The 26,170-nt window shown below is 39.1% G+C and overlaps 1 protein-coding gene across 1 annotated transcript in view; it reads left to right on the forward strand.

Moving 5' to 3' along the window:
- Positions 1 to 3,952: 3,952 nt before the first annotated feature.
- The window catches only part of LOC131828729 (anthrax toxin receptor-like), a 61,452-nt gene continuing 39,234 nt past the window's right edge, over positions 3,953 to 26,170 (forward strand). Inside the window, exon 1 of the mRNA XM_059169676.1 lies at positions 3,953 to 4,463. Coding sequence (XP_059025659.1) covers positions 4,186 to 4,463 — 278 coding nt within the window. The 5' untranslated portion in view covers positions 3,953 to 4,185. The remainder of the gene's footprint in view (positions 4,464 to 26,170) is intronic.

Here is a 26,170-nt window from a genome sequence, read left to right on the forward strand (position 1 = left end):
CAACCTAGGAGGTCATCAAGCGATTGTGTGATAGATATATAGATATAGATATAGATAAATATATATTTGTAGATATATTTCAGCCATTATGTATATATATTTGAACCATTAAAAAAGAAAATCTTGCCATTTGCAACAGCATAGATGAAACTTGAGAGCATTATTTTAAGTGAAATAAATCAGAAAAAGAAGGAAAAATCTGTATGATCTCACTTACACGTGAAATTTTTTAAAAAATTTAAACATAGAAAAAGAGATCGTATTTGTGATTACCAGAGGCAGAGATGGGAGGAGGAACTGGATAAAGTTGGTCAAAATGTTCAAACTCCAATTATAAGATAAATAAGTAATAGGGGTGTAAAGAACAACAGTGCCTTACAGGATATTTGAAAGTTGTTCAAAGAGTAGATTCTAAGAATTCTCATCACAGGAATTTTTTTTCTTTTTTCTTTTTTTTCTGTATCTATATGAAATGATGGGTGTTAACTAAATTTATTTTGCTAATTATTTCACAATTATATGTCAAATTGTTATACTGTAAACTTTAAACTTATACAATGCTATAGGTCAATTATATCTAAATAAAACTGGGGAAAAGAGAATCTCAGCTAATAAATGCATTAGAAATAATAAAATTTGAAATCACCATTTTGCAACTCTTATTGAAGATTTAGACATCTATCTACAGTCATTCTAACCGTAGATAAAATGTTGTCAAGGGATTTAACCATGAGATAAAATGTTGTTGGAGGACTTAATGGTGGTAAAAGGCTCACAAATCCAATCCATTTGACCAATCACAGCATCACTAAAAGTGCAACTATCAAACAACATGTGTCTCCTGATATAATGTAGGAAGAACAATATCATAACAAAAATGAACCTGAGATTCACCAAGCTTCTAGCTCCTAAATACTGGCTTACAGGAAATTTGATGATAGAATAAAGATTAGTAAGATGATTAGGAAAGAATCAACCAAATCTAAAATGTGGGAAATTCTACAAAATGACTTTTTAAACATAAATTGGATGAGATAAAAGGAGGTAAAACTAACAACAACAACAATAATAATAATTATGGAGTGCCACAGGCATATTCTGTATCTCTTGATGTATTGTTTTTCATACTTTTAAAAAGTAAGACTAATTTTCCTCACCATGTGGGCAATATCCTCCCTGTTGTGAATGCATAGAGTAAGAAAAGACATAATTAAGTTAGAGTAGGAATTATAAGGAAGCTATAACTACAGATAGAGCATAAATATAAAAATCAAATATTTCTGAACAACTTTATACCAATATATGCAAAGAGATGTCCAAATTCCTGGAAAATGTGATACCTAAAATGACTTGTAAAATAAATGGAAGTACTAAATAATGCAATGTGTTGGTCTGTTTTGCCTACTGAAACTACGTACCACAGGCTAGATGGCTTAAACAACAGAAATTTATTTTCTCATAGTCTAGACACTACTGGAAGTCCAAGATCAAAGTGTTAGCAGGGTTGACTTCTGATGTGGATTCTCTTCCCAAATTACAGGTGGCTACTTTCTTGGTGTGTGCATGGGAAGAGAGCTCTGGCATTTCTTTTCTTATGAGGACACCTGTCCTATGGGATTAAGGGCCCACACTTAATTATCTCCTTTAAACCTCATCACCTTCTTAAAGACTGTATCTCTAACTACAGGGACAGAATTCAGTAATAATATTCAGTATATGTTAAATAAATTATATGAGTAGTTTATCAACTTCCCATGAAGAAAACAGGCACAGATGATATACTACCAAATATTCAAGGAGTTGATTATGGTGATCATATTTGAAGTCTTTCCAAGAGAAAAGAAAGTAAAAACACTTCCAAATGCATTTTATTAAGTTAGCATTACATAATATCCAAATCAGATAAGGACAGGACAAAAATAAGAAATATAAACTGATTTCTCTCATGCTTATAGGTAAAAAATTTAAAAATTATAAACTAATAATAAACTCAATCAAACAGTGTTTTAAAAAATTACCATGGCCATGTTAGGTTTTGTTTGTAAAATGTTAAAATTAGTTTTAACATGCATTGGTGCAATTAATCATATGAATAGATTACTGGTGAAAAATATATATGCATCACGAAATATGCAGAAAATGAATTTAATTCTTCTTAGGAAAAATTAATCATTTATGCATAATTTGTAGCAAACCAAGCAGAGTATGGAAACTGCCTAATCTGATAAAGAATTTCCACCAAAAGCCTTTCATAAATAGTATTTTTTTCTTTTTTAATTTTTTTATTAAATTTTTAAATTTTTTATTAACATATAATGTATTATTAGCCCCAGGGGTACAGTTCTGTGAATCGCCAGGTTTACACATTTCACCGCACTCACCAAGCACATACCTTCCCCAATGTCCATAACCCCACCCCCTCTCCCTTCCCCCCTCCCCCTGGCAATCCTCAGTTTGTTTTGTGAGATTAAGAGTCTTTTATGGTTTGTCTCCCTCCTGATCCCATCTTGTTTCGTTATTCTTTTCCTACCCCCCAAACCTCCCATGTTGCCGCTCCACTTCATATCAAGGAGATCATATGATAGTTGTCTTTCTCTGATTGACTTACTTCACTAAGCATAAATGGGATTTTTCACGTTGATATGTTAAAAGTATTCTTGTAAAAGTCAAGAATGCCTCCATCACAGGTTCCAGACAAAATGGCATTAGAGAACCAGCCAGAGTAATTTCTTTTGTTTCTGTTTTTTATGGAAACCAAAACTGCTCTACAGACATATGTTAGAATTAGGGAGCTTAGCAAATTATATGAATAATCAATAATACATCTTCCCACAACACCAATAAAAGTTTAAAAGCTTTATTTTTAAAATGTCATTTACATTAAGAGCAAAAATATAAGATATTTAGGGAAGGCACTTGACAAAAAAAGGGTCTTCATAGGGAAATTTATATCCAAGGCACTGGAAAAGATATAAATAAATGGAGACATTGCCAGGTTCACTGATACTGGGAGTCCAGATGGCAGATTCAAATCAGACCAAAGAGTATCTATACATTAATGATCAATTAATTAATTTAATTCATTAATTAAATTAATTAACTACAGTGTTACTGTAATCAAGTATTAAAAATTTGGGGAGACTTTTCATAAGATCAGGCAACTAAAACAAATGGCCAATGGCCAATCTAAATTCAAAACTGGATATTTTGAAAGTATTGCTCATGGCAATTATCAGCTCCTACTGTTCTCAGAGGCTACAGTGTGTAAAGTTATCTAGAATCAATTTAGAAGAATCATAAGCCTATGATCTAAGTGAAAAGTAAGAGGTAAGAAGAAGAAGATCTAAAATTTATATGAGATTTAAATAGTGTTTCTAAAATTTATATGAAAGAGCAAATGGGTTTTCCATGTTTTTCCATGAAGCAGAGACAAGCCATCTCCACTCAGCTCTCTTTACATTTCTGATCCACAGACACTGTGCACATAGGAAATGGTTCTTGTTTTATGTCATTAATTTGCAGGTGGTTTGTTACACAGCAGTAGATAACTGGAATGTCCCTCATTCACAAAGGACTTTGGAATGCTTTCACCTTCTAGACCTTCTAGATCCTTCCATGTCCATGGGTGGCTTCAGTGTTCACATCAATGATGATTACTGTACTCTAGTCTCCCAGCTCCTGGACCTCTTCACCCACAGGGATGTCCCCATCTAAGCCACCTCAGCTGCCACCTTTGAGTTATGAAAAAGCAGGATCTTGAGGATTTTAATGCCCACCTGGAGGGTTTAGGATACGAGACAAATGGCGGCCTCATCTTATCCCACCCCACTCCCCGCCCCCACCCAAAAATCCCAGGACTCTTGCCTGGGGTTGTCAGAAGGCAGGACACTGAGCAGAGCGGCAGGTCATAAAGTCACCATGCCAACCCTCCTGCCCATCATAACAAGGCCTTCTGCCCTGGGGGCACGGAGGAAGGAAAGCGCAGGTAGTGGGGCCATCGCCCCAGAGCCAGCCACTTACCTCTTCCGCCCAAAGGGCAGGTAGCAGGTGGAGGCTTGAAGTGGGTCTTGGGAAAGGGCTGGAGAGGCAGAGTCTTCCTTAGCACAGGAGGAGTCCACCGAGGCAGCAGCCTGGGGCGACCTGAAGTGGCCAGAATCCAGCAACATCGCGAGAGCGGCCCAGAAAATGGGGAGCCGCAGCCTGGGTTTGCCAGGCCCTGCACTCTTCCTGCTGCTGATATTGCCGCCTCCGCTGCTGAGAGCCGGAAGCTTCCTGCACACGATCAAGGCCTCCAGAGACATGAATGAACCCGGTCAGAGCAGGAAAAGCCAACACCACAACCCCCGCCCACATGGGAAAGTCCTCCAACCCAACAGCGGTCCGAGCCGCTACTTACCGGAGATCCGGATAGACGAGTCCAAAAAATGCCAGAGTAATTTTGATCTTTACTTCATCTTGGACAAGTGAGTGGCGCTCCTGCCCTACCCAACGCCCCAAAGGCAGAGCGATCCCTGAGGCTAATATGGGCAAGAGGGGACCAAAGGGGATGCCAGCTTCCGTGAGGGGAGGGAAAGGGGATTCTTTCCCTCAAGAAATCTCTGCAGACTCGTTCTTGAGACAGAAGGAATGCCCACAAGAATTTGTTCTCTGGGACTTTTCCTTTTGGAAAGGAGAAAAGGCCACAATAGGGTTTTGGGGTGGCTCTCAGTCCCTCCTCTGACAGGGCCAGGATTTGTGCCCTGCATGTCCCTTAAACAGCTGGAGGGGCAGGTGATTGCTAGAAGCTCTTTCTAGTTAGAAGCTCGCTGGGTTTCAGTTTCTGTCTGTATGGTTTTTTGCTTGTGTTGCTTTTCACCCACGTGGATTCTATTTTTACTGGGCACCAGAGAGATTGCCCTGTTGCTTCTGGTGGGCATTCTCAGACTGTCACTGCTTAGAAAATCCTTTGCTTTCCTTCCCAGACTTTTGCTTCCTTCTTCAACCCCTTGGAGACCATGTTCTGGATTTAGTGCACTTCCAGAACAGCTAGGTCTGGCCAGCTGTTGTCCTGGGAAGCTGGGTTGTGCCTTGGGCACCCTGTAGCCCTCAGAGAAGGAAAGGGGGTGGATATTCATCCTGGGTGGATATTCGTTTCTAACTGGCGTGTTGGATTGAGAATGAACTTTACTGGGTCAATACTATCAGTGGTATGAGAATAATATTATTAAAGCACATTTTGGTTTCCAAAACCCTCCCACTTACACTTCATCCTCAAAACCACTCTGGGATGTAGAGTAGGGAAGATATTTGCACTTGCTATCTCCTGGAAAGGGGGTGGGATCTGGAAGTTGGATGAAGTAGCCCCCAGGCTGGTAGGGATGACAGGACTCTGGCTTCCTGTGTACCCTGATTACAGCATCCCAGGCTGTACTGCCTCTGGTTCCTCTTATTCTCTGTGGAAGCTGATGACCTGGGGGTTGGGAGGGGGGGCAAGTGTGTGGCCAGCCACCGGCTTCTGAACAAAACCAGCAGAGCTGGGAGCCGCTCTGTCCCCTGGAATAAGTTCCTCCTCACTGTCTAGTGAAGGGACTTCTGAATTGCTCTGAGCAGGTCTTGCCTCAATGATATTTGGCCCAGCCCAGGGAGGTGATGATTTCTCTCTTAGGCATTAGGGTTGGAGTTAGGAAGACTCTTGTTTGTTGGGAGATTTTTGATTACTGATTCAATTTCTTTGCTGCTTTTGGATCTGTTCAGGTATTCTACTTCTTCCTGTTTCAGCTTTGGTAGTTTATATGTTTCTAGGAATTTATCTATTTCTTCATTTGTTGGCATATAAATGCTCACAATATTCTCTTATAATTGTTTGTATTTCTTCAGTGTTGGTTGTGATCCTTCCTCTTTCATTTATGATTTTATTTTTTTTAAGATTTTATTTATTTATTTGACAGAGATCACAGGTAGGCAGAGAGGCAGGCAGAGAGAGAGAGAGAGGAGGAAGCAGGCTCCCTGCTGAGCAGAGACCCTGATGTGGGGCTCGATCCCAGGACCCTGGGAACATGACCTGAGCCAAAGGCAGAGGCATTAACGCACTGAGCCACCCAGGCCCCCCATTCATGATTTTATTTATGTTGGTCCTTTTCTTTTTGATAAGTCCAGCTAGGGGTCTATCAATCTTGCTAATTCTTTCAAAGAACCAGCTCCTAGTTTCATTGATCTGTTCTTTTTTTATGTATTTCTGTATCATTGATTTCTTCTCTAATCTTTATTATTTCTGATTTAGGCTCTATTTTCTCATCTTTTTCCAGCTCCTGGGTGTAAGGTTGGGTCTTGTGTTTGAGACTTCTCTCACTGTGTTGCTATATACTTCCCTCAGGACCACCTTTGCTGCATCCCAAAGGAATTTAACTGTTGTGTTTTCATTTTCATTTGCTTTAATAATAAAAAATATATTTTTTAATTCTTCTTTAATTTCTTGGTTGACCCATTCATTCTACAGTAGAATGTTCTTTGACCTCCACATATTTGTGGTCATTCCAAATTTTTTCATGTGGTTGACTTCAAGTTTTATAGCATTGTGGTTTGGAAATATGCAGGGAGTGATCCCAGTCTTTTGGTACTGGCTGAGACCTGATTTGTGACTTAGTATGTGATCTATTCTGGAGAATGCCCCATATACAGTCAAGAAGAATGTGTATTCTGCTGCTTTTGGATGAAATGCTCTAAATATATCTGTGAAGTCCAATTAGTCTAGTGTATGATCCAAAACACTTGTTTCCTTGTTATTGTTCTGCTTCCATGATTTGCCATTTTCATGGGTGGGATATTAAAGTCCTCTAATATTATTATATTATTATCAATTAGTTTCTTTAATTTTGTTATTAATTGGTTTGTATATTTGGCTTCTCCCAAGTTAGAGGCATAAATATTTACAACTGTTAGATCTTGGATAAACCCCTTTATTATGATATAGTATCCTTCTTCATCTCTTATTACAGTCTTCGCTTTAAAATCTAGTTTGTCTGATAATATGGATGGCTACCTTGGCTTTCTTTTGATCTCCATTAGCATGGTAAATTGTTCTCCACCCCCTCACTTTCAGTCTGGAGGTGTCTCTGGGTCTAAAATGAGTCTCTTATAAGCAGCACATCAATGTGTCTTTTTTTTAATCCAATCTGATATCCTATGTCTTTTGATTGGAACATTTAGCCCATTTACATTCAGAGTAATTATTGAAAGATATTAATTTAGTGCCATTGTATTACCTGTAAAATTGCTGTTCCTGTTAATTGTCTCTGTTCCTTTCTGTCTTTACTACTTTGGGGTATGCCCCCTCCCTCTCTCTCTGTTACTTTTGAGCTCACAGGATCCCTTTAATATTTGTTGCAGGGCTGGTTTAGTGATCACATAGTCCTTTAGTTTTTGTTTCTCCTGGAAACTCTTTACCTCTCCAACTATCCTTAATGACAGCCTTGCTGGATAAAGTATTCTTGGCTGCACACTTTCCAGTTTAGCATGTTGAATATATCATGCCAGTCCTTTCTGGCCTGCCGGGTCTTTGTGGGCAGGTCTGCTACCAACCTTATGTGTCTGCCTTTGTAGATTCAGGGCCTCTTGTACCCAGCTGCTTTGAGATTTTCTCTTTATCTTTGAAATTTGTAAGCTTCACTATTATATGTCGGGGTGTTGACCTATTTTTATTGATTTTGAAAGGGGTTCTCTGTGCCTCCTGGAGCTGAATGCCTGTTTCCTTCCCCCAGATTAGAGAAGTTCTCAACTATAATTTGTTCAAATAAACCTTCTTCCCCTTTCTCCCTCTCTTCATCTTCTGGGCCCCCTATTATCCAGCTATTATTTTGCTTTATGGAAATAAGTCTCTCTTTGTGATCTAATAGGTTTTTTTTTCTCTCTTCTTTTCAGCTTCATTATTTTCCATCATGAAAATATTTTATATTTTACAGATATAAATCTGCTATAGCACTGACTCTTTCTTCTGCTCATTCATCTTCATTTTTATGTCCTCCACTTTGGACTGCATCACAGTTATAGAATTTTTAATTTTGGACTGACCAGATTTTATTTCATTTATTTCGAGGTAAGGAATTCCTTAGTGTCTTCCATGCTTTTTTCAAGCCTATCTAGTATCTAGAATCATTCTAAAGTTCTAATTCAGACATCTTACTTATATCTGTATTGATTAAATCCCTGGCAGGGAGTACTACCTGCTTTTCTTTCTTTTGGGGTGAATTTCTCCATCTTGTCATTTTGTCCAGAAAAGAAAAGAGAGGAGGAGAAAAAAACAATAATAACAATAAAAAAAGACAAAGCAAACAAAGACAAAAACAAAATAAATAAAACAAAATAAAACGAACCAGATCCTGGGTATGTTTTAGTCTGCTTGTTAAAGGAAACAAGATCCACTTACATCAACTTGGATGGAACTGGACAGTACTATGCTAAGTGAAATAAGTCAATAAGAGATACACAATTATATGCTTTTACTCATATGTGGAACGTAAGGAGTAGTGCAGAGGACAATAGGAGTGTGGGGGGGAACTGAATGGGAAGAAATCAGAGAGGGATAAAAACTATATGAGACACTTGACTCCAGGAAACAAACTGAGAGTTGCAGAAAGGGAGGTGGATGGGGGATGGGGTAACTGAGTGATGGGCATTAAGGAGGGCATATGATGTGATGAGCACAGGGCGTTATAGTGAACTGATGAACATTTAAATATTATATCAAAACCAATGATGTACTATACCTTGGTTAACTGAATTTAAATTTAAAAAATAAATATAAAAATTTAAAAATAGAAAAAATAATAAAAATTTTTAAAACTAGACCCAAAAATAAGAAAAAAAGACTTTTAATATAAAGTGAAATACAATGATGGGAAAAAATAAATATGTATATAATGTGTACATATAAACACAAAATTTAAAAGAATTGAAAAAATAAGAAAATAACTGGAAAAAAATAATACTGAAAGCCTAAAGAATAAAGAATGCTGTATACTGTTTTCCCCCAAGTGCTGAAGTTTTGCAGCCTTCTATGATCTGTAAACTTGGTGTGAGATAATTGTTTGTGTTGGTCTTCTAGAGGGGAGGCCTGCTGCACTGACTCTCAGTGGCATTCGCCCTGGTGGAAATGTACCTCCAGTGTGAAGGGAGTTAGGGCTTGGCGTAAGCAGCTCTGGACTCCACTCTGTGGCACTGTTTTCCTGCTTGAAGGCTTTCAGTGCTGATGGGGCCCTGCTCTCTAGTCCTGGAGCTAAAAACTCACTCCCCCAACTCTTCAATGAGCCCTCACAGAAAAGTAGTCAATGACTCTTGTCTCCCTGGTTTTCATTGCTAATCTGGGTTCACCCAGCCTATGACTGAGCATTTTTATCTCAGATGCATGACCGAGTTTCAAAACTCCAAATTTTTCTGACTCCTGCAGTTCAGATACAAGCTATTTTTCTCCAAGTGATGAGAGAGGGTCTTGCCTCACTATTGCCTTTTGCTGGACCCTCCCAGGAAAGCAGTCACACAACTCTGCAATGGTTCACAGTTTAAGGCATGGCAGAGCAGAAAACTGGTACCTAGACTCATTGTTCTCACCCAGCTTCCTTGCTCTGATGCCTGGGAACTCTGCCACATTTGGGCATACCTGTTCTTGTGACCGTGGGGATCCTACAATCACACTGTCCCATCTGGAATACCACTCCACTTTGCCCCCTGAATACCTTTAAGCCAGGGACATCCCCCAATGTAATACACTGCAAGAAGTTTTGATTTTACACTCTACTGCTCCAGAAGCATGCTCCTACCTATGCAGTATCCTCAGCTATTTCTCCCTGGATTCATCTAACTTCCCATCTTTCAAAAGATGGTCACTTTTCTACCTGTAGACTTGCAGCATTTCTTTTCTCAGATTGTCAATTGACTTCTCATGTGTTTAGAATGATTAGACAACTATCTAGGTGTATGTGAGGAACCAGACAAACTTAGGATGTCCTTCACCATCTTCTGTTTGTACATTTCTTTAGAAAAATGCCTATTGAACTCCTTTGCCCATTTTTGAGTTGTTTTATTTTTATTGTTGAGTTGTAAGAATTTTTTTTAATTTATTTTTTATTTTCAGCATAACAGTATTCATTATTTTTGCACCATACCCAGTTCTCCATGCAATCCCTGCCCTCTATAATACCCACCACCTGGTACCCCAACCTCCCACCCCCTGCTCTTTCAAAACCCTCATATTGTTTTTCAGAGTCCATAGTCTCTCATGATTCACCTCCCCTTCCAATTTCCCCCAACTCCCTTCTCCTCTCTATCTCCCCATGTCCTCCATGCTATTAGTTACGCTCCACAAATAAGTGAAACCATATGATAATTGACTCTCTGCTTGACTTATTTCACTCAGCATAATCCCTTCCAGTCCCGTCCATGTTGCTACAAAAGTTGGGTATTCGTCCTTTCTGATGGAGGCATAATACTCCATAGTGTAGATGGACCACATCTTCCTTATCCATTCGTCTGTTGAAGGGCATCTTGGTTCTTTCCACAGTTTGGTGACCGTGGCCATTGCTGCTATAAACATTGGGGTACAGGTGGCCCTTCTTTTCACTGCATCTGTATCTTTGGGGCAAATACCCAGTAGTGCAATGGAAGGGTCATAGGGAAGTTCTATTGTTAATTTCTTGAGGAATCTCCACACTGTTCTCCAAAGAGGCTGCACCAACTTGCATTCCCACCAAAAGTGTAAGAGAGTTGTAGGAATTCTTATATGCTCTAGATAGCAGTTCCTTTTCAAATATATGATTTGCCAATGTTCTCTCTCATTCATTGGGTTATCGTTTCATTTTTTTATGCTATCCTTTGTACAAAAGTTTTTAATTTTGATATTTGGTTTATCTATTTTTCTTTTATTGCTTGTGTTTTGGGTGTGATATCCAAAATACCATTACCAAATCCAACTTCATAAGGCTTTTTCTCTGTGTTTTCTTCTTAAAGTTTACATACAGACCTTTGCACAGACCCTAGAGTCACTACATGTATGGAGAAAACATTAAGATATTTTTGTATCCCTGGAATGATTAAGGAGACTATGCTAGAGTTTAGGCACAAGATCCCTTTAGAAGTATGCATTTTACTTATTTTTCTAGCAGTTTGTATTTTTTATGTTATGATAGTCACCATACAGTACATCATTAGTTTTTGATGTAGTGTTCCCTAATTGATTGATTGTGAATAACACCCAGTGCTCCATGCAATCTATGCTCTCCTTAAATACCCATCACCAGGTTCACCCATCCCCCACCCCCCTCTTCTAAAATCCTCAGTTTTGTTTCTCAGAGTCCATAGTGTCTTGTGGTTTGTCTCCCCCTCCATTTCCCACACTTTATTTTTTCCTTCCTTCTAATGTTCTCCATGCCATTCCTTATGTTCCACAAATAAGTGAAACCATATGATAATTGACTTTCTCTGCTTGACTTATTTCACTTAGCATAATCTCCTCCAGTCCTATCCATGTTGATGCAAAAGTTGGTATTCATCCCTTCTGATGGCTGAGCAATATTCCATTGTGTATAGGTACCACATCTTCTCTATCCATTCATCTGTTGAATGGCATCTCAGCTCTTTCCATACTTTGGCTATTGTGGACATTGCCACTATGAACAGTGGGGTGCAGGGGTCCTTTCTTTTCACTACATCTGTATCTTTGGGGTAAATACCCAGTAGTGTAATTGCTGAGTCATAGGGTAGCACTATTTTAATTTTTTGAGGACGATCCATACTGTTTTCCAAAGTGGCAGTACCAACTTGCATTCCCACAACAGTGTAAGAGGGTTCCCCTTTTCACTTGTTGCTTCTTGCTTTGTCAATTTTTGCCATTCTAACTTATGTAAGATGGTATCTCAATGTGAGGGTTTTTTTTATTAACTTATAATGTATTATTTGTTTCAGTGGTACAGGTCTGGGATTCATCATTCATACACAATTGACAGCACTCACCATAGCACATACCCTCCCCAATATCCATCACACAACCATCCCATCCCTCCCACACCTATCCCTCTGGCAACCCTTAGCTTGTTTCCTGAGATTAAAAATCTCTTATGCTTTGTCTACCTCTCTGGTTCCATCTTGTTTCATTTTACCCTCCCTTCCCCTAGGATTCTCTGTATTTTTTCTCAAATTCCTCATATCAGTGAGATCATATGATAATTTTCTTACTTTGATCGACTCATTTTGCTTAGCATAATACCCTCTAGTTCCATTCACGTTGTTGCAAATGGCAAGATTTCATGGTTTTTGATGACTGCATAGTATTCCATTGTATATAGATACCACATCTTCTTTATCCATTCATCTGTTGATGAACGTCTAAGCTCTTTCCATAGTTTGGTTATTGTAGACATTGACACTCTAAACATTCGGGTATACGTGCCCCTTCAGATCACTGCATTTATATCTTTAGGGTAAATACCCAGTAGTGTAATTGCTGGGTCATAGAGTAGCTCTATTTTCAACTTTTTGAGAAACTTCCATACTGTATTCCAGAGTGTCTGCATCACCTTGCATTTCCACCAACAGCGTAGGAGGGTTCCCCTTTTTCTGCATCCTCGTCAACACCTGTCAATTCCTGACTTTTTAATTTTAGGCATTCTGATGAGGTGGTATCTCACTGTGTGGTTTTGGTTCCCTGATCCTGAGGGATGTAGAGCACTTTCTCATGTGTCTGTTGGCCATTTGAATGTCTTTTTTGCAGAAATGTCTCTGCATGTCTTCTGTACCTTTCTTGATTGGATTCTTTGTTCTTTGGGTGTTGAATTTGCTATGTTCTTTATAAATTTTAGATACTAGCCCTTTATCTGATATGTCATTTACAAATATCTTCTCCCATATTGTCGGTTGTCCTTTGGTTTTGTTGACTCTGTGCAACAGAGTTTACTTTTCTGTGCAAAAGCTTTTGATCTTGATGAATTCCCAAAAGTTCATCTTTATCCTTGCTTCCCTTGTTTTTGACGGTGTTTCCAGGAAGAAGTTGCTCTGGCTGAGGTAAGGAAGGATGCTGACTGTGTTCTCAAGGATTTTGATGGATTCCTTTCTCACATTGAGGTCTTTCATCCATTTTGAGTCTATTTTTGTATGTGGTGTAAGGAAATGGTTCAGTTTCATTCTTCTGCATGTGGCTATCCAATTTTCCCAACAACATTTGTTGAAGAAACTGTCTGTTTTTTCACTGGACATTTTTTCCTGCTTTGTCGAAGATTCGTTGCCCATAGAGTTTGTGGATCCACTTCTGGACTCTCTATTCTGTTCCATTGATCTGTATGCCTGTTTTTCAGCCACTGCCATACTGTCTTGATTATTACAGCTTTGTAGCAGTGCTTAAAGTCTGGAATTGTGATGCTGCCAACTTTTTCTTTTTTCTTTTTCAACATTCCTCTGACTATTTAGGGTCTTTTCTGATTCCATACAAATTTTAGATTTATTTGTTCCATTTCTTTGAAAAAAAACTAATGGTATTTTGATACGGATTGCATTAAATGTGTAGATTGCTCTTGGTAGCATAGACATTTTCACAAAATTTTTCTACCAATCCATGAGCATGGAAAGTTTTTCCATTTCTTCTTGTCTTCCTCAATTTCTTTCATGAGTACTTTATAATTTTCTGAGTATATATGTTTTTCTTCTTTGGTTAGATTTATTCCTATGTATCTTATGGTTTTGGGTGCAATTGCAAATGCACCCAACTCCTTAATTGCTCTTTCTTCTGTCTTGTCATTGGTGTATTGAAATGCAAATTATTTCTGTGCATTGATTTTATATCCTGACACTATAATGAATTCCTGTATGAGGTCTAGCAGTTTCTTTTTTTTAATTAAATTTATTTATTTTCAGCATAACAGTATTCATTATTTTTTCACCACACCCAGTTCTCCATGCAATCCGTGCCCTCTATAATACCCACCACCTGGTACCCCAACCTCCCACCCACCCCCGCCACTTCAAACCCCTCACATTGTTTTTCAGAGTCCATAGTCTCTCATGATTCACCTCCCCTTCCAATTTCCCCCAACTCCCTTCTCCTCTCTAACTCCCCATGTCCTCCATGCTATTTGTTATGCTCCACAAATAAGTGAAACCCTATGATAATTGACTCTCTCTGCTTGACTTATTTCATTCAGCATAATCTCTTCCAGTCCCGTCCATGTTGCTACAAAAGTTGGGTATTCATCCTTTCTGATGGAGGCATAATACTCCATAGTGTATATGGCCCACATTTTCCTTATCCATTCGTCCGTTGAAAGGCATCTTGGTTCTTTCCACAGTTTGGCCACCGTGGCCATTGCTGCTATAAACACTGGGGTACAGATGGCCCTTCTTTTCACTACACCTGTATCTTTGGGGTAAATACACAGGAATGCAATGGCGGGGTCATAGGGAATTCTATTTTTAATTTCTTGAGGAATCTCCACACTGTTCTTTAAAGAGGCTGCACCAGCCTGCATTCCCACCAACAGTGGAAGAGGGTTCCCCTTTCTCCACATCCCCTCCAACACATGTTGTTTCCTCTCTTGTTAATTTTGGCCATTCTAACTGGTATAAGGTGATATCTCAATGTGGTTTTAATTTGAATCTCCCTGAGGGCTAGTGATGATGAATATTTTTTCATGTGTCTGATAGCCATTTGTATGTCTTTATTGGAGAAGTGTCTGTTCATATCTTCTGCCCATTTTTTTATATGATTGCCTGTTTTGTGTGTGTTGAGTTTGAGGAGATCATTATAGATCCTGGATATCAACCTTTTGTCTGTACTATCATTTGCAAATATCTTTTCCCATTCTGTGGGTTGCCTCTTTGTTTTTTTGACTGTTTCCTTTGCTGTGCAGAAGCTTTTGATTTTTTTTCTATTTCTTTTTTTTTAATTTTTTATTTTTTATAAACATGTATTTTAATCCCCAGGGGTACAGGTCTGTGAATCAGCACTCATCAAAGCACATACCCTCCCCAATGTCCATAACCCCACCCCCCCTTCTCCCAACCCCCCTCCCCCCAGCAACCCTCAGTTTGTTTTGTAAGAGTCACTTATGGTTTGTCTCCCTCCCAATCCCATCTTGTTTCATTGATTCTTCTCCTACCCACTTAAGCCCCCATGTTGCATCACCACTTCCTCATATCAGGGAGATCATATGATGGTTGTCTTTGTCTGCTTGACTCATTGAAGCTTTTGATTTTGATGAAGTCCCAAAAGTTTATTTTTGCTTTTGTTTCCTTTGCCTTTGGAGACATATCTTGACAGAAGTTGCTATGGCTGATATCGAAGAGATTACTGCCTATGTTCTCCTCTAGGATTCTGATGGATTCCTGTCTCACGTTGAGGTCTTTTATCCATTTTGAGTTTATTTTTGTGTACGGTGTAAGAGAATGGTCAAATTTCATTCTTCTACATATAGCTGTCCAGTTTTCCCAGCACCATTTATTAAAGAGACTGTCTTTTTTCCACTGTATATTTTTTCCTGTTTTGTCGAAGATTAATTGACCATTGAGTTGAGGGTCCATATCTAGGCTATCTACTCTGTTCCACTGGTCTATGTGTCTGTTTTTATGCCAGTACCATGTTGTCTTGGTGACCACAGACTTGTAATAAAGCTTGAAATCAGGTAATGTGATGCCCCCAGTTTTATTTTTGTTTTTCAACATTTCCTTAGCGATTCGGGGTCTCTTCTGATTCCATACAAATTTCTGGATTATTTGCTCCAGCTCTTTGAAGAATACTGGTGGAATTTTGATCAGAATGGCATTAAAAGTATAGATTGCTCTAGGCAGTATAGACATTTTAACAATGCTTATTCTTCCTATCCAAGAGCATGGAATGGTCTTCCATCTTTTTGTGTCTTCTTCAATTTCCTTCATGAGTGTTCTGCCGTTCTGCAGTTCCTCGAGTACAGATCCTTTACCTCTTTGGTTAGGTTTATTCCTAGGTATCTTATGGTTCTTGGTGCTATAGTAAATGGAATAGATTCTCTAATTTCCCTTTCTGTATTTTCATTGTTAGTGTATAAGAAAGCTACTGATTTCTGCACATTGACTTTGTATCCTGCCACGTTGCTGAATTGCTGTATGAGTTCTAGTAGTTTGGGGTGGAGTCTTTTGGGTTTTTCATATAAAGAATCATGTCATCTGCGAAGAGAGAGAGTATGACTTCTTCATTGCCAATTTGGATACCTTTTTATTTCTCTTTGTTGTCTGATTGCTGTTGCTAGGACTTCTAATACTATGTTGAACAATAATGGTGAGAGTGGGCATCCTTGTAGTGTTCCTGATCTCAATGGGAAGGCTGCAAGCTTTTTCCCATTGAGGATGATATTTGCTGTGGGTCTTTCATAGATTTTATGAAGTTCAGGAATGTTCCCTCTATCCCTATACTTTGAAGTGTTTTAATCAGGAAGGGATGCTGGATTTTGTCAAATGCTTTTTCTGCATCAATTGAGAGGGCCATGTGGTTCTTTTCTCTTCTCTTATTAATTTGTTCTATCACACTGATTGATTTGCGAATGTTGAACCATGCTTGTAGCCCAGAGATGAATCCCACCTGGTCATGGTGGATAATCTTTTTGATGTGCTGTTGGATCCTGTTTGCTAGGATCTTGTTGAGAATCTTAGCATCCATATTCATCAGTGATATTGGTCTGAAATTCTCCTTTTTGGTAGGGTCTTTGCCTGGTTTGGGGATCAGGGTAATGCTGGCTTCATAGAAAGAGTCTGGAAGTTTTCCTTCTGCTTCAATTTTTTGAAACAGCTTCAGGAGAATAGGTGTTATTTCTTCTTTGAAAGATTGGTAGAATTCTCCAGGGAATCCATCAGGTCCTGGGCTCTTGTTTTTTGGGAGGTTTTTGATCACTGCTTCAATCTCATTACTAGATATTGGTCTATTCAGATTGTCGATTTCTTCCTGGTTCTATTTTGAGAGTTTATAGTTTTCCAGGAATGCATCCATTTCATCAAGGTGGCTAAGCTTATTGGCATATAACTGTTGATAATAACTTCTGATGATTGTTTCTATTTCCTTGGTGTTACTTGTGATCTCTCCCTTTTCATTCATAATTTTATAAATTTGGGCTTTCTCTCTTTTCTTTTGGATTACTGTGGCCAGTGGATTATCGATCTTATTGATTCTTTCAAAAAACCAACTTCTAATTTCATTGATACGTTCTACTGTATCTTTGGTTTCTACCTCATTGATCTCAGCTCTAATCTTGATGATTTCCCTTCTTATGTGTGGAGTTGGTTTGATTTGTTGTTGATTCTCCAGTTCTTTAAGATGTAGAGAAAGCTGCTGTGTTCTGGATTTTTCAATTTTTTTGAGGGAGGCTTGGATGCCTATGTATTTCCCCCCTTAGGACCGCCTTTGCTGTATTCCATAGGTTTTGGACCAAAGTGTCTTCATTCTCATTGGTTTCCATGAGTTTCAGTTCTTCTTTGATCTCCTGGTTGATCCAAGCATTTTTAAGCAAGGTGGCCTTTAGCTTCCAGGTGTTTGAGTTCCTTCTGAACTTTTCCTTGTGATTAAGCTCCAGTTTCAAAGCATTGTGATCTGAGAATATGCAGGGAATAATCTCAGTCTTTTGGTATTGGTTGAGTCCTGATTTGTGACCCAGTATGTGGTCTATTCTTGAGAAGGTTCCATGTGCACTTGAGAAGAATGAGTATTCTGTTTTAGGGTGGAATGTTCTGTATATATCGATGAGGCCCATCTGTTCTAATGTGTCATTCAATGCTCTTGTTTCCTTATTGATTTTCTGCTTCGATGATCTGTCTATTTCTGAAAGAAGCGTGTTAAGATCTCCTACGATTAGTGTATTCATATCAATATGACTATTTATCTTGATTAACAGCTTTCTTATGTAATTGGCTGCTCCCATATTGGGGGCATAGATATTTACAATTGTTAGATCATCTTGGTGGATAGTCCTTTTAAGGATTATGTAGTGTCCCTCTGTATCTCTGACTACAGTCTTTAGTTTAAAATCTAATTTATCTGATATGACAATCACTACCCCAGCCTTCTTTTGAGGCCCATTGGCATGAAAAATGCTTCTCCCTCCCTTCATTTTCAGTCTGGGTGTATCTTTAGGTTCAAATGGGTCTCTTGTAGACAACATATGGATGGGTCCTGTCGTTTTATACAATCTGCAACCCTATGCCATTTTATGGGTGCATTTAGGCCATTCACATTGAGAGTCATTATTGCTAGATACGTTTTTATTGACATCGAGTTACCTTTGAAGTCTTTCTTTCTGTAGGTTGTCTATATTTCTGTTCAATGCTATTCTTAGGATTTTTCCTCTTTTATAGAACCCCCCTTAATATTTCCTGCAGTGTCGGCTTGGTGATTGCATAGTCTTTTAAGCCTTGCCGGTCTTGGAAACTCTTTATCTCTCCATCCATTTTGAATGTCAGTCTTGCTGGATAAAGTATTCTTGGCTGCACGTTCTTCTCATTTAGTGCCCTGAATATATCTTGCCAGCCTTTTCTGGCTTGCCAGGTCTCTGTGGACAGGTCTGACGTTATTCTGATGGGCTTTCCTCTGTAAGTAAGGAGCCTCTTTGCCCTAGTGGCTTTCAATAGATTATACCTACAATTATAATTCCTCAATTTGACTATCAGGTGTCGTGATGTTTTTTTGGAATGTAAAATCTTTGGTGAAGACCGTTCAACCTCTAGTACATGAACGCTGGTTCCATTCGCGAGATTGGGAAAATTTTCATGAAGGACTTGTTCTACTATATCTTCTAGACTTCTTTCTTTCTCCTCCCCTTCAGGGATTCCAATAATTCTGACACTGGAACGTTTCATGGCATCATTTATTTCCCTGATTCTGTTTTCGTGGTTTCTAAGCTGTTGTTTCTAAGCCTGGAACAAAACAGGATCCTCCTGATCCTTTCTCTCTATCTGTTTGTCTTCCAGATCACTAATTCTATCTTCTGTCTCAGTTACCCTAGCTTTGAGAGAGTTTAGATTAGATTGGAACCCATTGAGAGCATTGTGAACCTCCTCCCTGGTAACTTTAAGCTCTGCCCTAACATTGTGAACATCCTGTCTGGTCGCTTTCAGCTCGGCCCTAATCAATTCTGTTTGGTCATCCATGGCTTTCTCCAACCTAGCTATTGCCTGCATAATTTTTAGCCTGAATTCTCTTTCTGACATATTGTCTATGTTGATATCCGTTAGCTCTGTTGCAGAAGGTCCATCCTCTGTGTTTTTCTTTTGTTGGGCATTCCTCCTAGTCATTTTGGTGGGAGATGACTGAACAGATGTAGCTGGATGTATTAACCGTGGTGCAGTCAAGATACACCCTGGAACACTTCTGAGCAATCAGGATTCCCCACCCAAACGAGACACAAAAGAAAAGAGATAGAAAGAGAGACAGGAAAGAAAGGGAAGATGAAAGAGAAGGTTCAGCCCATATGGGCCCCAAGGTAAGATATATGAAGTAGACAAACAAAAACAGACAAACAAAAAGACTGATAAAAGTATATGACAAGAGAAAAAATATATATATATGCAAATAAAGGAAGAACCTCGTCAAAAAGAACCCCAAGTGTAAGATTTATATACTATCAGGACAAACCCAAAAACACTGAAACACTTGTGGAAGAAAAAGATGGAGAGTGGTTATAAATTCTCAGTGTGTGCGAGGAAGGTTGTTTTGATTCTTCCTGGATGTATCTTGATATCTTTGTTAAAGGACTCAACTTTCCTAAGATAAAGGGGGATTAAAAATTAGTTTACCTATAGGGGTAGTATTGATTGGGGAAAGGGGATTACTTTGAAGTTTAACTCTATATGAATATTAGAAGATAAAAATAAAAAGGAATAAACTAGACTAAACTAAACTAAAATTTAAAAAAAAGGAATTAAAAAAATAGAAATGCGAAAGAAAAACATAGGTGTATGTATCAAAAAGTTCAGGTTAGAAGGTTATTACAGAATTTGATGTACTGGACAGCTCGCTGTGATGGTTATTAGGTTAAAGAAATTACCTATATATATTAAAAAAAAAAAATGAACCAGAATAGTGGGAATGAATGATGTTCCCTGACTTAAATGAACCAGAATAGTGGGAGTCAATGATGCTCCCTGACTTAAGTCCTCCCGCCCCCCTCAAGGGGGTGGACTCTGAGAAAACTGTTTTTTGTTTTTTGTTTTTTCAGGCTTTTGTTTTCTGGCGGTTTTTATGTTAGTTCACTTTTTTTTTTCCTCACTTTGACCGCTTTTGATGGTTTTTGTAGTTTTAGAGGAAAACAAACCGCACCCTGATCTCCCTCTCAGAGAGAAGCCTCAGTCTGGCTGCAGAGCCTAAATAAATTCCCCCTTGGCCGCTGGAAGAGCAGGTTCCAAATCAAGGTCCCTGGGGATGCAGGATCTTTTGCTTGTACCCAAAGCCAAGGTAGTGGCAGCTGTCTGGGCGGCTCCAGACCGCCAGAGAGGTTCCAAGCAGCGATTGCACACTGAGATTTTCCCACTGGCCCGGGCTGGGAGTGCCTGGTCTTTCTGGGTCTAAGAGCGCCTAGCTTGCGCGCACCAATTTCAGGGAAGGCTGAGGTTCGCGCGCGGGTCTCAGGCTCTGAAAATGGGGCGCAGGTCCGAGAGCACCAGGCTGGGCCTTTGCGCACCTCTCTGGGGGGAGAGTTTGGTGCAGGCTCTGAAACAATGGCATGTATCAAAGGGCACCAGCTTGGCTTTTATACGTCTCTCAGGGGAGTATCTCAGGCTCTATAGCAGGACTCTCGCATTCTGCCGCCCGTTGTGGCTCCCATCCCCTCAAACAGACCCCACGCATTCTCGGCGCGCTGGCGGCTTAGGGACCAAGAGCTGGTTTCTCCGCAACACTCTCTCTGCCTTAGCACCAGGGGAGGCTGTCCTGGGACCAGGGACTTAAGCCCCTGTCCCTAGCCATCCCAATTCCCACAATTCCCCCCCCCCCCGAGATCCTTTGCTCTTTTGGAGTGCTTTCAACCAGTCTCCAAGTTAATGCTGGTCCCCAGATGCAGGGCACTCTCGCTCGTATTGCGTATTACTTTCCAACGGGTCGCCTCTGGTGGCTCCCTCCCCCTTTTGTTTATCTTCTGATATCAGTCACCGTTCCTACTCCACTTTACCTGCCCACTGGCGTCTTCTCCCCCTGTAGAGATCCAGACGTGTATAATTCTGATCTCAGGCTGATTTCATGGGTGATTGGAGTTCTTTGGTAGGTAATCAGCTCACTTTGGGGTACAAGTTGAAAAGGTGCCTCCTCCTACTTCCCCGCCGAGGTCTAGCAGTTTTGGAGTGGAGTCTTTCGGGTTTTCCACATAAAGTATCATATCATCAGCAAAGAGCAAGAGTTTGACGTCAGTTCGGATACCTTTTATTTCTTATTGCTGTCTGATTGCTAAGGCTAAGACTTCTGGTACTATGTTGAATAGCAGTGGTGACAGTGGACAGCCCTGCCATAGTTCCTGACCTTAAAGCAAAAGCTCTCAGTTTTTCCCTATTGAGAATGATATTCCCTGTGGTCTTTTCATAGATGGCTTTTATGATATTAAGGTATGTCCCTCTATCCCTACACTGTGAAGAGTTTTGATCAATAAAGGATCCTGTAATGTGTCAAATGCTTTTTCAGCATCTATTGAGAATATCATATGGTTCTTTTTCTTTTTTTATTAATATATTGTATCACATTGATGATTTGCACATGTTGAACCAACCTTGCAGCCCAGGAATAAATCCCACTTGGTCATGGTGAATAATCCTTTTAATGTACTGTTGGATCCTATTGGCTCGTATTTTGATGAGAATTTTTGCATCAGTGTTCATCAGGGATATTGGTCTGTAATTCTTCTTTTTCATGGGGTCTTGTCTGGTTTGGGGATCAAAGGAATGCTGGCTTCATAAAATGAATTTGGAAGTTTTCCTTCCATTTCTGTTTTTTGGAACCATTTCAGAAGAATACGTATTAATTCTTCTTTAAATGTAGTAGAATTCTCCTGGGAAAGCTGCCTGGCCCTGGGCTCTTCTTTCTTGGGAGATTTTTGGTGACTACTTCAATCTCCTTACTGGTTATGGGTCTGTTCAGGTTTTCTTTCTTCCTGGATCAGTTTTGGTAGTTTATACATCTCTATGAGTGCATCCATTTCTTCCAGATTGTCAAATTTGCTGGTGCATAGTTGCTCATAATATGTGCTTATAATTTTTGTATTTCTTTGGTGTTGGTTGTGATCTCTCTCATTCATGATTTTATTAACTTGGATCCTTTTCTTTTCTTTTTGATAAGCCTGGCTAGGTGTTTAGCAATCTTATTAATTCTTTCAAAGAACCAGTTCTTAGTTTCATTTATCTGTTCTACTGTTCTTTTGGTTTCTTTTTCATTGATTTCTGCTCTGATCTTTATTATTTCTCTTTTCCTGCTGGGATTAGGCTTTATTTGCTGTTTTTTTTTTCTCCAGCTTCATTAGGTGTTAGGTTGTGTATTTGAGGCTTTTCTTGTTTCTTGAGAAAGGCTTGTATTGCTATACACTCTCTGTACAGGACGACCTTTGCTGCATCCCAAAGATTTTGAACACTTTTGTTTTCATTTTCATTTGTTTCCATGAATTTTTAAAATTCTTCCTTAATTTCCTGGGTGATCCATTCATTTTTTAGAAGGATGCTCTTTAGCCTCCATGTATTTGAGTTCCTCCCAACTTTCCTCTTGTGGTTGAATTCTAGTTCCAAAGCACTGTGGTCTGAAAATATGCAGGGAATTATCCCCATCTTTTGGTACTAGCTGAGACCTGATTTGTGACCCAGGATGTGATCTCTTCTGGAGAATGTTCCACTGGAGAAGAATGTGTATTCTGTTGCTTGGGGATGGAATGATCTGAATAAATCTGTGATGTCCATCTGGTCCAGTGTGTCATTTGAGGCCTTTATTTCCTTGTTGATCTTTTGCTTAGATGATCTGTCCATTTCAGTGAGGGGGGTGTTAAAGTCCCCTACTGTCATTGTATTATTGTCAATGTGTTTCTTTGATTTTGTTATTTATTTGTCTATATAGTTGTCTGCTCCCATGTTAGGGGCATAGATATTGAAAACTGTTAGATCTTCTTGTTGGACAGACCCTTTAAGTATAATATAGTGTCCTTCCCCATCTCTTATTATAGTCTTTGGCTTAAAATCTAATTTGTCTGATAGAAGGATTGCCACTCCAGCTTTCTTCTGTTGTCCGTTATAATGGTAAATTGTTTTCCACCCCCTCACTTTAAATCTAGAGGAGTCTTTTGGTCCAAAATGAGTTTCTTGCATATTGATGCATCTTGTTTTTTTAATCCATTCTGATACCTTGTATCTTTTGATTAGGTATTTAGCCCATTTACATTGAGGGTAACTACTGAAAGATATTAAATTAATGCCATTGTGTTGCGTATAAGGTGACTGTTACTGTATATTGTCTCTGTTCCTTTCTGGTCTGTTACTTTTAGACTATCTCTTTGCCTAGAGGACCCCTTTCAATATTTCCTGTAGGGCTGGTTTGGTGTTCTCAAATTCTTTTAGTTTTTGTTTGTTCTGGAAGCTTTTTCGTCCTCCTTCTATTTTCAAAGACAGCCTAGCTGGATAAAGTATTCTTGGCTGCATATTTTTCTTAATTAGTGCTCTGAATATATCATACCAGTCCTTTCTGGCCCGCCAGGTCTCTTGGATAGATCTGCTTCCAGTCTAATATATCTACTATTGTAGGTTACAGACCTCTTCTCCCAAGCTGCTTTCAAGTTTTTCTCTTTGTCTCTAGACTTGTAAGTTTTACTATTAGATGACCGGGTATTAACCTATTTTTATTGATTTTGAGGGGGATTCTCTGTGCCTCCTGGATTTTGATGTTTGTTTCCTTCCCCAAAGAGTAGTAGTTCTGTGCTATAATTTTCTCCAATATACCTTCTGCCCCTCTCTCCCTTTCTTCTTCTTCTGGGGTCCCAATTATTCTAATATTGTTTCATCTTATGGTATCACTTATCTCTCAAATTCTTCCCTTGTGATCCAGTATTTGTTTTTCTCTCTTCTTCTCAGCTTCTTTATCCTCCATCATTTGATCTTCTATATCACTAATTCTCTCTTCTGCTTCATTATCCAACAGCAAGAGTCTCCATTTTTTATTGCACCTCATTAATAGCTTTTTTTATTTCAACTTGGTTAGATTTTAGTTCCTATATTTCTCCAGAAAGGAATATTCTATGCTTTTTTTTAAATTTCTTTTCAGCATAACCAAATTCATTGTTTATGCACCACACCCAGTGCTCCATGCAATACATGCCCTCCATAATACCCACCACCAGGCTCACCCAACCTCCCACCCCCTGCCCCTTCAAAACCCTCATATTGTTTTTCAGAGTCCATAGTCTCTCATGGTTCACCTCCCCTTCCAATTTCCTTCAACTCCCTTCTTCTCTCCATCTCCCCTTGTCTTCCATGTTATTTGTTATGCTCCATAAATAAGTGAAACCATATGATACTTGACTCTCTCTGCTTGACTTATTTCATTTAGCATAATCTCTTCCAGTCCCGTCCATGTTGCTACAAAAGTTGGGTATTCGTCCTTTCTGATGGAGGCATAATACTCCATAGTGTAGATGGACCACATCTTCCTTATCCATTCATCTGTTGAAGGGCATCTTGGTTCTTTCCACAGTTTGGCGACAATGGTCATTGCTGCTATAAACATTGGGATACAGATGGCCCTTCTTTTCACTACATCTGTATCTTTGGGGTAAATACACAGGAGTGCAATGGCAGGGTCATAGAGAAGTTCTATTTTTAATTTCTTGAGGAATCTCCACACTGTTCTCCAAAGAGGCTGCACCAACCTGCATTCTCACCAATAGTGTGAGAGGGCTCCCTTTTCTCCACATCCTCTCCAACACACGTTGTTTCCTGTCTTGTTAATTTTGGCCATTCTAACTGGTGTAAGGTGATATCTCAATGTGGTTTTAATTTGAGTCTTCCTGATGGCTAGTGATGATGAACATTTTTTCATGTGTCTGATAGCCATTTGTATGTTTTCATTGGAGAAGTGTTTGTTCATGTCTTCTGCCCATTTTTTGACATGATTATCTGTTTTGTGTGTGTTGAGTTTGAGGAGTTCTTTATAGATCCTAGATATCAACCTTTTTCTGTACTGTCATTTGCAAATATCTTCTCCCATTCCGTGGGTTGCCTCTTTGTTTTATTGACTGTTTCCTTTGCTGTGCAGAAGCTTTTGATCCTGATGAAGTCCCAAAGTTCATTTTCACTTTTGTTTCCTTTGCCTTTGGAGACGTATCTTGAAAGAAGTTGCTGTGGCTGATATCAAAGAGGATACAGCCTATGTTTTCCTCTAGGATTCTGCATACAAAGTCAATGTACAGAAATCAGGTGCTTTCTTACACAATAACAATGAAAATACAGAAAGGGAATTTAGGGAATCCATTTCATTTACTATAGCACCAAGAACCATAAGATACCTAGGAATAAACCTAACCAAAGAGGTGCAGGATCTGTACTCGAGGAACTACAGAACACTCATGACAGGAATCGAAGAAGACACAAAAAGATGGAAGACCATTCCATGCTCTTGGATTGGAAGAATAAACATTATTAAAATGTCTATACTGCCTAGAGCAACCTATACTTTTAATGCCATTCCAATAAAAATTCCACAGGTATTTTTCAAAGAGCTGGAGCAAATAATCCTAAAATTTGTATGGAATCAGAAGAGACCCCAAATTGCTAAGGAAATGTTGGGTGGAAAAAAAAGTTGGTGGCATCACATTACCTGATTTCAAGCTTTACTACAAAGCTGTGATCACCAAGACAGTATGGTACTGGCATGTCCATGTCCATACAGACATGGACCCTCAACTCTGTGGTCAAATAATCTTTGACAAAACAGGAAAAAATATACAGTGGAAAAAAGACAGTCTCTTCAATAAATAGTGCTGAGAAAATTGGACAGCTATATGTAGAAGAATGAAACTCGAACATTCTCTTACACCGTACACAAAGATCAACTCGAAATGGATAAAAGACCTCTTCTATGCTTTTTTCAAACCCAGATAATGCCTTGATAATCATCATTCTGAACTCTAGTTCTGAAATCTTACTAATGTCTGCATAGATTAAGTCCCTAGCCATCAGTACTGTC

The sequence above is a fragment of the Mustela lutreola genome, chromosome 4 (assembly GCF_030435805.1).
Source record: "Mustela lutreola isolate mMusLut2 chromosome 4, mMusLut2.pri, whole genome shotgun sequence".
NCBI lineage: Eukaryota > Metazoa > Chordata > Mammalia > Carnivora > Mustelidae > Mustela > Mustela lutreola.